Source organism: Schistocerca cancellata, chromosome 7 (genome assembly GCF_023864275.1).
Source record: "Schistocerca cancellata isolate TAMUIC-IGC-003103 chromosome 7, iqSchCanc2.1, whole genome shotgun sequence".
Taxonomy (NCBI): Eukaryota; Metazoa; Arthropoda; class Insecta; order Orthoptera; family Acrididae; genus Schistocerca; species Schistocerca cancellata.
This window is the reverse complement of record NC_064632.1, coordinates 244,514,787-244,528,815: the sequence shown is the minus strand read 5'-3', so window position 1 is coordinate 244,528,815 and position 14,029 is coordinate 244,514,787. Positions and strand designations below refer to the sequence as shown.

Genomic DNA, 14,029 nt, shown 5'->3' with positions numbered 1-14,029 from the left:
ACCTCAAGCAAGTCATCAAGGAAGCTACATGCAAGTATGTCTTGGATTCGTACACGGCCTGTACGCAATGGATCCAAGAAAAAGAGAAACTTGCGAACTGCTGTACACACATAAAAACTATGGAATGATTTCTCCAATCCATCTAACTGAGGGAGTGTAGGTATCAGCTCCATGATGTAATTTTCTAGATCCTGCAACACGAATAATAATGTCACGTAAGTGTAGTCTGCAATAGTACTAAACAGAAATGAAGGACCAGCAGTATCGCATGAGATAATAAAGCAAATAAATTCTCCATTTGTATCGTTTGTCACATTCTTGTACTTGCTACAATCCTCACTAATATGATAACTGCAGAAGTAACTATCTGTTATGCTTTCACAGGGTCTGAAGCGGTTTTGATGAAATTTGGCGTGGAGATAGCCTATGTTCTTCCTTCGGGTTCAATGTTTTAGAAAGTGAGTAGTATAACATGTTTACTGATTTGAAGAATATAACACGAAATATGGAACAATAATTACTCTTTGAAAAAGCTATTCACTCTTTTTCTTTTGAATTTTACCATATTTGTGACAAAGCTTTTATTGTTTGATATGTTCTACATACAAAGTAATGAATACAATGCTTATTCAGTGATCCACACTTCCACACTAATGTCAGTCATAACCCCATTGCAGTTCAACCACTGATCTTAATGTGTCTGTTACAACTTCTAAGATGTGTGTCTATATCTGTGAGCAGCTCGTGGGCATGTGGGAAATGTTACTGACCGTCAACCGTGGGGTTCCGTGTTTGATTCTTGTCCGGGTTGTATTTTTTTCCCCAAGCGACTGGATGTGTGTGTGGTCCTCAGCACCATTTTATCATCACTGATGCAGAAGTTGCATCAGTGGAGAGTAAAAGGACTAGCCGAAGTTCCCAAACATCATGACTGGGGTCTCCTGGCCGATAAAGCCATATGTATATTTAATTTAATTTCTTTTCATTTAACCGCTATGTGAGCACAGCCATGAGTAACAGTTAGAATACAATGTTTATATAATCTTAACCCATACTAATACTATGAATGCGAAAGTAATTCTGTTTGTTACATTTTCATGACTACACCGTTGAAGTGATACTCATGAAATTCGTATGAGATAGCTTGAACCTTGAGGAAGAACACAAGTTACTTTATAAAGTTTGTAGTACAAGATAACAGTCAATAAAATTCTTCTGGGTTTGAGGCCGCATTGTCATCTGTAAACTTCCAACGTTTCGGTGACTGTTGCAAGGTGCCTTCCTCAGGCTGTATTGCTAGCTGCTCCAGAAGGATTTTATTGACTGTGACAATGGTTGCGGAAGACTACGTTTACATACAGAACAAGTTATTTACTGATTTGGAGAATATTACGTGCATTAAACAAAAATATTTATTCTTTGCAAAAAACTATTTACTCTTTCACTTTTGAACTTTACCATATATTTCAAAATGCTTTTATTGGTTGATATGTTCAACACAATATGATTCAACATAATCAATACACCGCTGATTCAATTCTCAATGTGTTTAATCCATAGTTCCATACCAATATCAATATTATTAAACATAAAAGAAGTTCTGTCTATTACATTTTCACGACTCTACTGCTTAACTGATTCTGATGAAATTTGTCATGGAGATAGCTTGAAACCTGAGGAAAGTCACAGGCTACAGCAGAAAGTGTTTTTTTTTTAATATTATTAACATGTTTAACTATGGTAAACATGTGTGGGAAGCAGACAACATTGGCGCGATCATCGGTAACTCTTATAGTGTTTGTACTTTGTAGATTATTCTGTGAAAAGTGCAAATCCAATGTTACTGTGCATGTGGTTTATGATACCGAGTTGTTACACCACCTGGCAGAGCTGGAGATTTTTTTTTTGTAGATACAACAATAAAACCCAATGGTAAGCCCTAGGACCATATTTAAAACTATTATGATAAGCCTCAAAACGCTAAGTCTGATTTAGCGCTAAGTTCTAAGGGAGCTCAAGCTGCAAAAGTTACTCGAATCCAACTAACCCTGGAGCAATCTCAGGCCCACCGGAGCTTCCATGCAGTCAGGCAGCCTTGACACTTACGGAGGCAGTAGAAGACTCACAAGCCCAGTTGATCATAACGCATCTCATACAGCTTCCATAATGCTTCAAGACTCACAACAACGGCAACATTTAAAGGCTGTACGACAAACAGAGACTTCGTACTTTTACATGTGGAACATGGGTGAGCGGGGAGAGGGGGGAGGGTGGGAGTGAGAAGCTGCATATGATTAAAATCTATTAAATGATTAAGTTAATATAAATTAGTCATTTTAGGGGGATGGATGAAAAATGTAGACTCTATAATGCATTGGAATGGGAAGAAGAAACAGTTACTGTGTGATGCTCTGGTGGTAAAAAAAAATCTCACATCCTGAACTGTGTGACAGTGCAATCACTAAAAACTATTACTGTACGCTGGCACTGCATATATATTTTATAGATACATCCTTACAGCACTATATACATATGAATATGTAGAAGCAAACATTCCACGTGGGAAAAAAATATATCTAAAAACAAAGATGATGTGACTTACCAAACTAAAGCACTGGCACGTCGATAGACACACAAACAAACACAAACATACACACAAAATTCTAGCTTTCGCAACCAACGGTTGCCTCGTCAGGAAAGAGGGAAGGAGAGGGAAAGACGAAAGGATTTGGGTTTTAAGGGAGAGGGTAAGGAGTCATTCCAATCCCGGGAGCGGAAAGACTTACCTTAGGGGGAAAAAAGGACCATATACCATATGTGTGTGTGTGTGTGTGTGTGTGTGTGTGTGTGTGTGTGTGTGTGTGCGCGCGCGCGCGAGTGTATACCCGTCGTTTTTTCCCCCTAAGGTAAGTCTTTCCGCTCCCGGGATTGGAATGACTCCTTACCCTCTCCCTTAAAACCCAAATCCTTTCGTCTTTCCCTCTCCTTCCCTCTTTCCTGACGAGGCAACCGTTGGTTGCGAAAGCTAGAATTTTGTGTGTATGTTTGTGTTTGTTTGTGTGTCTATCGATGTGCCAGCGCTTTCGTTTGGTAAGTCGCACTATATACACAGACATTTATAAATTGTCAGCTTACTTATTCACCATCTCTCATCATAAAAAAACTACTGATATGCGAACATAGCAGTGGAAGTTGATTTGTTCTCACAGAAAGAGACAGCTCTTTTTAAATCAAAACAGTGCCACCTTGACTTCTACCAATGTAGTTTTATACAAATATGTTGATTTATATCTGCTTTAGACAGATTCAGGTTTTAACATTAATGATAACCATCATTTACATTGCACTGAAAAATAATTTTTTACTGTAACTTAAATTTGTGGTGAAGCAAATAAATGTGTGTATTCTTTAACCTATTTTTTTTACAATTGTGCAGGATATATCACAATAATAAAAAAACACCAGCTTCCAAGACACAAATATTTCAGCAAACAAGGACGCAAATGAATATGTGAAAATTATTTTCATTCTACAAGCCTTACTTCTGAAGTTTCTTTAAGCATAGTATTTCATTTTTAGGTTTGTATCTGCAACATTTATCAACTATGAATTATAATATCTTTGTACATGCCATCTACTCTCTCTGTAAACATAATACAGAAGTACTGCAACTGAAGTAAACATGTCCTCTATACACCTTTGGGAACTTCCACTCACAATAACTAGAGACACATGCAAAAATTTCTAAAATAATCTCTCTTCCAAGACAACCTAAGTTTATGGAACACCTTGGCTCCTTGCAAAAACAGTGTGCTTTCTTTTGAAACACTGTAAACTACAACCATTACAAAATACCTATTGAAATGCGTACTTTAGTTGATGAACCTCTACAATTTACTGGCCACAGGCTTCACTCAGATATCTAAGATACTGACCATTTTCTGAACTGCTTCATGTGTATGTGTCATGTTCACACTGTGTGTTGCTAGTTAACATAAATTCAGTATACATTAATATTAGTTACACAGAAAATATCATAAATCAACTATCACTTGCAAGTAAAACTATGATCACTTTCCTTCCTAATTTCATTTGGGCAGGACTGAACAACATTCAACTTGAAAGAGCAAATTGATTAAGATCATTATTTCTGAAGCCTCTGTCAAGAAGAATGACTACACAGCCAAATTTAAAGTTGCAATTGTACAAGGTCAATATCATGCAACAGTTACACGAAATGATTATGAAAACCGAATGGCACTGTCTGTTGACTAAAATTAGGCACAATGAAGGCTTCTTCAATTTGCTGTGCACCTCTTACACAGTGTGGTGTAATGTCTCTTCAAAGGGTACAATCAGCCTTTTTTCTTTTAAGATTAACATGGACGAGCAAGCACGGTCACATCTCAGTGGTGTGCTGCCATGGTTGACAACATTCCTCACGCTTGAACAGTTTCCCCGCAAAAAAAACACACACACACACACACACACACACACACACACACACACACACACACACACAAAGAGAGAGAGAGAGAGAGAGAGAGAGAGAGAGAGAGAGAGAGGGGAGAGAGAAAAATGATGATGAATAGCAGAGGTAAGAGCATAAAAGAACAGAATATTGGCAAAAACAAATTGAAAGATAATGACAATGTGCAGGAATATGTCATTAAGCTTCAAGGTAGATCTGAGTTTCTAACAATGGAAGACAACACTGGCTTTGAAGGCAAGTGGGAAATGATATAAGCAAATGTGGAAGATGCAGCAGCAGACGTGTGTGGAAAACAGAGGGAGTAAAATCTATCGTTCTTAGAAGAATGCAAATAAAAAGTGAAAGACAGGAGAATAACAATCGAAAAACACCAAAACGAAGATTCCAATCAAAGTAAACAAGCACATGAAAATGCTAATAAGGAAATCTAAATCTTCTCAGAAGAAAAAAAGGGGGAGAACATGTGGAGAGTCTAATTAAAAGAGCATAAGAGGATAAAACTACAGGGAATGCAAGAGATTTTTACAAGTCACATAGGTTCTTCCGTAAAGGATATATACCATGGATATATGGGATAAAAGATGAAAAAATGGAAATATAATTTTGGAAAGAACAAAAAGTATGGAAATCTGGAAGGAATATTTTGACTAACTTTTAAATGTTGAAGTTGGAAGTACAGAAAAGAAGGAACAACAGCAATATCAGAATGTTGATGTCTTAGTAGCACTGCCAACAATGTAACATACAGTCCGTAGAGTCAAACTACTAAAAATCAACAAAATTCCATGGAGTGATGCAATAAAAACAAAACTACTTAAAAATAGAGAAGACGAACTTGAGAAATGCACCAACCCATAACGAACACTTGGAACAAAAAAAAGAGTGACAGGAGAGGGGAAAGATGTGACCATATTACCAGTCAGTAAAAAAGGCGATAAACATGAATGAAGATATTGTAGAGACATCTCATTAATTAGCACAGCCAACAAAGTATCCTCCAAGATCTTTCAGAAAAGATAGGAACCATATTTAAAAGAGGCAACATTTGAGAAACAAGTGGTACTTATGAATAACTGAGCAACCACTGAATAGATATTTGTACTATATAAAAAAATACAATACACAAAAATCTCTAAAAACTTAAAATTTAAAAATACCCAACACAAAAAACTTCTAATTTTTTTTTATTTAAGGTTTTTATATATTTTCTACGTTTCTTTTTAATTTTAACTTTAAGTTTCATTTCATGTTATTTAAACTTTATATTATTAGCACAGTACGATCAACATGCTATCCCCACATTCACCTGAATACTTTCCGGAATGAAACAAGACTCTGCAGCACGAGATCTTTTCACTTACGGAATTTACATGTTTCTTTCTTTAATTCACACATATATTTATTGACTGTGTTTTAGCATATAGTTAACTAATTTAGATAACATAAGTAATAAGCAATGGTGACAATTCTAAATCAAGTCTGAAGAAAGTGGGCTGCCATTGCACTCTCTTCCAATAGGCTGCTTAAAGTGTTATGGTAAGATCATTTGATTTTATACTGAATTGTAGTCTTCAAAAAGAGTCTTTGAAAGTATATGTTTATCTTTTACAGTTGAGTTACAATCGCCCTTTTCCTACTTTGTTAGTGCTGAAATGGGCGACTTCTCAAGCCAAAAATCATCACTGTCTGTCAACCATAAAAGGCAAACATATGTTCTAGTGGACTTTTATTTCGATCTTTTTCAGCTCTACAACCTGGTACTTCACAACTTGACATAGCTCTTATGTATTACGTAGTGTATATCAAGACAGAGCACTGGCGGAAAACATTTTTATTTAATTTAGCTGATGAAATTTAAATGGCTGAATGGACTTCCATGGAACATAGCTATGAACCAGCCTTATTACACCAGCTTCCAAATAAAAAAAAATAAAAAAAACTGTATTAAAATTGGACCTTTTGTTTTGGGGCTGTGAAGCCACAGACAGACACACATGTTTATCTTGTAACACCCCTCTGTTTTCATCAGAGGTTAAAAACATGCCATATAAAAATACTGAGAATAATATGAAACAATGGCAGTATTAACTTTTCATAACTGGGATTTACAGTCATGTGAAATTTCTTGAAAGACATCATGTTTACACCAGTGACTGTTAAACTTTTTATTTCCACTATTGCAATTCCGGCCTTAGGCCATTATCAAGTGCATATTTTTTGGCTTTAAGCCATGTCTACTTTATACAAGCTGACACATTTATATGTCTTTGTTAACGTATAAAACAGCGAATGACGTAGCTCTTATGTATTACGTAGCATGTATCAAGACAGAGCAATGGCGATTTAGCTGATGAAATTTAAATGGCTGAATGGACTTCATTAGAACACAGTTGTCAATGTATATAACAGCAAATGACAATGACATATAAATGTGTCAGCTTGTATAAAGTAGACGTGGCTTTAAGCCAAAACATCTGCACTTGATAATGGCCTAAGGCCGAAATTGCAATAGCGGAAATAAAATGTTTAACAGTCACTGGCATAAACATGATATCCTTCAAGAAATTGCAGTATTGTTTGTTCTGGTCCACAGAGCTCAAACACTTCAGACAGGGAGAGACTTGCTGAAGTTCTGAAGGAATAGTTACTCAGATTGTCAAGCAGAGTGGGCATCATAGACAAAAGCAAGAATGCCTGAGAAAGAAGTTGAGACTGGGACAGAGAAAGAATGGCCAAGAATCACTAATCTGACTTATACTGGCCAAATACACAGAGAGATTGTAGATTTCTATGGAAATATGGTGTACAGTGCATTTTGCTCCTGTCAACAAAGATAAGAAATTATCCCTGTAATTTTTGAAGATAATCTAGATCTTGGAAAGCCAGGTGCATACTGCATTGTATGTGAAGGTAGCATGTATTATGTGGAACAGACTATTAGAACAGTAGACGAGAGAGAAAAGCAACATATCCTACTAAAACAACCAAGAAAGTGAACTGTCACTGAGCACTGCCTAAAATGTAATTGTCAATGAAATATGATGAGACTAGTATTATGATGGAAATATCATGCTTCTGTATAGAGAAGTTAAGGTGTCTATCAAAATAAAGATGTTGAAAACCTCATAAGAAGGGATGGAGGTTTTAATTTGTGCAAATGTTGGGATCTGGCACTCAATTTATTAAGATTTCATCTGCCATCACATCCACTAGAACAGGAAAATGTGGAGAGAATGTGCATTTCACAGAAAAATGAAAGAGCAGCAAAGGGCATGGAGGGCATCAGGAGTTGCTATAAATAGCTGCGTGACGTCCACATTAGTTCACAGTCTGGTTGGAATACAGACATTGGACTGCATATTGCTAACGTTCCTGTTGTTTAATGTAAGATGGAATTAGATATGAAGTTTATACGTGTAGGTGAGAACAGAAGATAAGTGTGCATCCTCCATGATACAGGGTGTATCAAAAAGAATAATCCAGTTTGGCATGTTTTATATTTATGAAACTAATAAACATATACAATGAATTTTGTTTTTTGACGAATGGGAAAAACAGTTTTTTTTTAAAATACCTTTTCATAGGTGTTCAATATGACCCCTTTGAGATGCACAATGTGCTATTCAAATTGTTCCCACACCACAGCAAGCACGTCTTGAGTTACAGCCTCCACGGCTGCTGTTATGCGATGTATCAGTTCATTTATTGTTGTTGGTAATGGAGACGCATAAACAGAATCTTTTGTAAACCCCCACAAGAAATAATTACACACAGTCAGGTCCGGTGACCTTGGAAGCCAGTAGTGTAAGGCTGAATTATCTGGTCCAGTGCGACCAATCCATTGTTCAGTAATCCTTCGATTTAAAAATTCCCCCACATCCAGATGCCAGTGTGGTGGTGCCTCATCCTGTTGGTATGTGAAGTCATTTGAGTCAGTCTCCAACTGCGCAAAAAGAAAGTTCTCAAGCATATCCAGATATGGGGTTCCTGTAACAGTGTTCTCGGCAAAGAAATATGGACCATACACCTTTTTCAGTGCAACAGCACAAAACACACCTCCCATGTTGTACAACTTTAAATGGTTGTTCCATACCCCATATTCTCATATTATGATGGTTCACCTTTCCATTTAAATGAAATGTTGCCTTGTCACTAAACACTAAGCATGGAAGAAAATGCACGTCCTCCATCTTGCCAATAATGAAATTACAGAAATCCACACATTGTTTGACACCTTCACGAAGAGCTTGCAGTAGCCGAATTTTGTACGGTTTCATGTGTAAACGTCAACAACACACGGCAGATTGTTCAGTAATCCTTCGATTTAAAAATTCCCCCACATCCAGATGCCAGTGTGGTGGTACCTCATCCTGTTGGTATGTGAAGTCATTTGAGTCAGTCTCCAACTGCGCATGTTGAGCTGTTGAGCTGCACAGCAAATGGATTTCTCTGAACTCCTTGTGAAACTATGGTTGGTCCATTCAATGTCTGTGTCAGACACTCTTAGGACGGCCCGGCAATTTGCCTTTACACAAACAACATGTTTCTTGGAATTGTTCATGCCATTGTCTAATGCTCTGTGCTGTAGGAGGATCCACACCATACCTAGTATGAAAGTAACACTGAACAGTTATTACTGAGCCGCACTGCGCAAAACGTAGAACACAAAATGCTCCCTGTTGTCCTGACACCATTTTTAGTAGAACTGAAGTGGATACACACTGCTGCTACCTAGCAGGAACCATGTAAAACTCTAGAGTTTACTCTTTCCAACAGTACATTGTTCATGCACATATCTCAAACAACATAATAGTCTGTCGACCTGCCAGCACTTTCATTTGGTAAGTCACATCATCTTTGTTTTTAAGTATATTTTTCCTTCGTGGAATGTTTCCTTCTATTAAAACATAATAGTTATTATTTTTTAAATTCAGATGATTCTTTTTGGTACACCCTGTATTATTCAAATAATAATGCTTTCGAAGTGTTTTAGGGAGCTGGTCTTCTTAACTAGTGTGTTCCTTCTCCAGTGCTTCCTCCTCTTCTTCATTTTTACTTTTTACTATGATTCACTTGATTTTCTCTCTGCTGCTCCAACATAATACATTCAGATTCCTCACCTTCAATCCTCACTTTACGCTTAGTTTGCTCAATGTATAACCTACTCAATAGAGCAGCTTCACAGTTCTGTAATACACGAAACATGAAATTTAACTGATAAAAGCATAAAACAGAAAAAAAATCAGCATATGAAGTAGGCAACAGGGAATACAGGTTCTCAAAAAAATTGACAGAAAGTAAAAAGTGCCAAAGCAGATATGGCTAGGAGACAACTACAAAGCTGGTGAAGCATGCATGACTGCCCAAAAGATACAAATCACTTGTAGGAAAATAATAGAAACCTTTGGAGAAAAAGAGAAGCAGCTGTATGAACACTTTGAACTCTAATAGCAAACCAGTATGAAGGAAGTAGGATGAGGCCGAAAGTGGGGCTCAAAGGGGAGGGGTGGGGGCATACAAAGCACGGCTGTAAAAGGGGAAGAAACTAGAGTCAAATATTATGGAAAGGAAAGAAGAGGTGGATGACCATGAGATGGGTAATATGAAGAATTTTATTAGGCACTGAAAGACCTAAGTTGAAACAACGCACTCTGAGTGGGTAACAATCTCTCAGAATAATTAAGATTATTGAGAGCATCAATCACGACATAACTATTCCACTTGTTAAGTAGCATATTTGGAAAGGAAAAATACCCTCATACTGATAAGAAAACTATAATAATGCAATAACAAAAAAGCCAGGTACTGACAGGTGGTGTGTGTGTGTGTGTGTGTGTGTGTGTGTGTGTGTGTGTGTGTGTGTGTGAATGCGCACGCACGCACGCTGCAATAAGTCATGGCTCCATAACAATATGGATTATACTCGATGAATCACCTAACACTTGCATTGCAAATATTTCACACATAGAAGTAGCTCCCGTACAGTTGCATGAGAAAATGGCACACATTCTCCACTGACATTAAGTTCCATCGCTATCACATCTCTCTTCATCGAATGCTGCATGGTAATGATTTTGCAAATCTTGTGAACTTTTGTGCATAACCATTAAGATGTGTTTACGGATGAAGCAACATTTACGAACCATGGCCAAGTAAGTCTCAGAAACATGCACTGCTGCTCTGTTAACAATCCCTGTTGGCTTCTGCAGGTGGTACATCGGTGTCCATGGAGTTTAACCATGTGGTGTGGAATAGTGTACCATCACCTCCTCAGCTCCCTGTTCATATAGAGAACACTGAATTTGCTCAGGTATCTCAACCTCCAAACAGACCCGAGTCATGTTAGACAATATTCCCCTTCAGACTAGGAGGAACCTCACGAATTAAAACTGCGTGTCTTCAGGTATTGTTTCCAAATCGATGGATTGAATGAAGAGGACCTGTACCTTGGCCAGGGAAGCTGAAAGATGCTGTCTACAAGGACATACCAACGACACCAGACGGTATGAAATGGTGTATTACTTCTGCCTGTGCTGCAATTTCCACTGGAATGCTGGAACATGTATGGCAACCATTGCATGGCAGACTGCAATCTTGTATTGACATTGGTGGTGATCATTTGGTTCTTTACGTGTCACACCTCCGAGGTTTTGTATTCACTTTTGTCTGTCTTTTGTTTGTTCTAGATAATGGCCCATTTAACAAAATGGTATTTCCGTAGATATATTAACATCTGTGTACAGCTGCATATACACACCCGTATCTAACATTCGTTTGTGCAACCACATGGAACAAACAAATGTCTTTGTTTACACTGTTCAAACTACTATATCTCAAACTACTTGCACTAGACACTAGTAACAAACACCTCTGACATTCCTAATTTACTCTAATTTGATTGTGGTGCTGTCAATAGGCATTGTTCCAATGACATACTTGTACCTTTTCCAAATACAGTGAAACCTCTATTTTACGTTTTCGTGTGGTCCAGTCTTTACGAAAAACTGAGGAAACTGCAGAATTCAGGAAAATGTTGTAACTCCCCAAATTATGAGCAAAAACAGATGTAATTGGCGCATATGACTAAAAATCGCAATCCTCTCAAATACTTTGTATAAAATCTACCCAAGTGAAGGAAATTAAATATACAATACAATGTTTATACAATAATTTGTGGTAATGAATTTCACCAGTTCTTAAAAAATCACAGATGTGTAACAGCAAGTAAAAACTCAACAAAAAACTGTGGTATCTGGGTATAAGGTAATCGAGCTGATTTCCACCATGCACTACTGCAAATTATACATTTGAAACACACATTTTTGAGAGATCATCCTTTGTATACACCTAGAAAAATGCAAAAATTGATGAACATATTGAATTAAACCAAAAACATCACAGCAGCTAAGTGGTTAAACCATAAATGTACATGTGGACATCTGCTTAATGATGTACTTTGTCACCACTGCTGTTATTGTTTAATGCTTTTCTTATGAGTCACATTTCATATGCTCACCACCTTTAAAGTGTTAGTTTAGGCTTGATGAGCGAAACAGAGACATGAAAAAATGAGTTTACTTCCCTAGTTGACATATTACAAGCTTATTGGAAGTTGGCTCACTGAATTTCTGTACACTGTGTAAAATGTAAATCTGAAAGAAAGCTCAGATGCTACTGTTTCGCTTCATGCCCTCTATCACTGCTGCCAGCCTTTACAAACTGTAGTGTGTGCTGCAAAGTACATAAATGTGTAGTGTATGTAGTTGTTGCAACTGTATCATGTCAGATTTGAACACTTCATCTGCACGAAAAGTATATTTTCAGCACTTCAAAAAATGCTTTCACCCCTTCTTGCAATCCCATCACTGAAGGGCCACTCCCCCTCTCTACACATCCATGAGCTCATTTTACATGTGTTAGTGGCTATGCTGGCTATTGGGCAACTTAACAAGTCGCCAGCCAATAACCGTTCAATAGCCAGAAATGGGCAACCTTTACTCAATTACGACCAAGCATATTCTTCGAGACTCAGGGTTTGAATTTAAAAGGTTGATGATAGATATTGTTGCTGAATACAGTACATTGGAAATATATGCATGACGACAAGACTGAGTTACAAGTGGCACAAGGAAAAATGGTGGCTGGACTCCATCATGTATTGGCTGGATCCGGTACACTTTGCACCGACGTTCTTGTTTTCCATTACCACTGCAATCTAGCAGAAGTTTTATAATTTCAGGGTGAAGCTAAATACTGCAAGTTGTGTTGGCAACACTGATTGTGGATTACATCAGAATTTCCTCTCTCTCATCTCACCACTCCATAGCAGCCTAAAATAGTCCCTTAATTTTTCCACCATCTGTAATGCGAACTGTCTGTCTTTTGAGCCACTTAAAACTTTTTCAGTCACATCAAACGTCAACAGGAAGAAAACATGATAAAGTCAAGCGAGACATCAAGTAAGAATTTACAATCGAGGTTAATCTTACTAGGACGAAATGTAAAATCAAGGAATTTAGCATTGATCTTGTGGGTTTTTCACAGCGGCTATGAAGTTATGGTATGGAAATGCAGAAAATGTAAAATTGAAGGTTCACTGTAAACACACATCCAAAACTGATAACACTGTATATAGGCTGCAAAGGTGGCCCTCTGCCTACCATTACCATCTGCAAAATCCGTATAGCAATGGTGCCTCCCTTTCTGAATATCAGTTTATGTTTAGGAGAAAAGTAGAAACAGGTGAGGCAATGCTGCCCCTAAGATTAATCTTAGAAGATATGCGTTTGTAGATTTTGAAACAGTTATTGAAAATATTGACTGGAATATATTCTTTGAAATCCTGCAGTTATCAGGCAGCAACATGTTACCTCCAAATTGTTCTGCAGAGGACAGATTGAAGGTAATGAGATTCACGGAACATGAAAGAAAGGCGGTAATTGAGAAGGGGGTGAGACAGGGTTGTAGGCATAACCCGTATCATTCAATCCGTAAAGGAAGCTAAAGAGAAATATGGAAAGAGAATTGAAGTTCAAGGAAAAGAACTAAAAACTTTAAATAAACATTAACAGAACATGGGTAATGGAATTTAGTTAAATTAAGTCAAATGCTACTGGCAACAGTACGTCAGGAAATGGGGGCTTTAAAAGTGTCAGACAGTGTTTGCTATTTGGGCATCAAAAGAACTGAGAGCACAAAATAAAAGAGGATACAAATGCAGAAAGGTAATAGTAAGAACAGCTTTTTTGAAAAAGAAAAATATGTTAACATCAAATATAAATTTAGGTGTTATGCAACCTTGTTTGAAAGAATTTATCTTGTGTGTGGTGTTACATGGAAGTCAATTATAAACAACCAATAGTACAGACAAGAAGAGAATCGAAACTTTTGGAATGTGGTTACAGAAGAATGTTAACGATTAGACAATTTAGATCACACAATAAAGGAAGAGGTACTACATTTAATTAGAGAGGAAAGAGCTTTATGGCTAGGGTTATTCATCCTGATTTTTCTGTGATATTCCTGATTTTTAACAAA

General features: G+C 37.2%; 1 protein-coding gene across 1 annotated transcript in view; it reads right to left on the bottom strand.

Moving 5' to 3' along the window:
- The window catches only part of LOC126092401 (serine/threonine-protein phosphatase 2A regulatory subunit B'' subunit gamma-like), a 65,231-nt gene that overhangs the window by 36,309 nt on the left and 14,893 nt on the right, over positions 1-14,029 (bottom strand). The window contains exon 6 of the mRNA XM_049907974.1: positions 3-191. Coding sequence (XP_049763931.1) covers positions 3-191 — 189 coding nt within the window. The remainder of the gene's footprint in view (positions 1-2; positions 192-14,029) is intronic.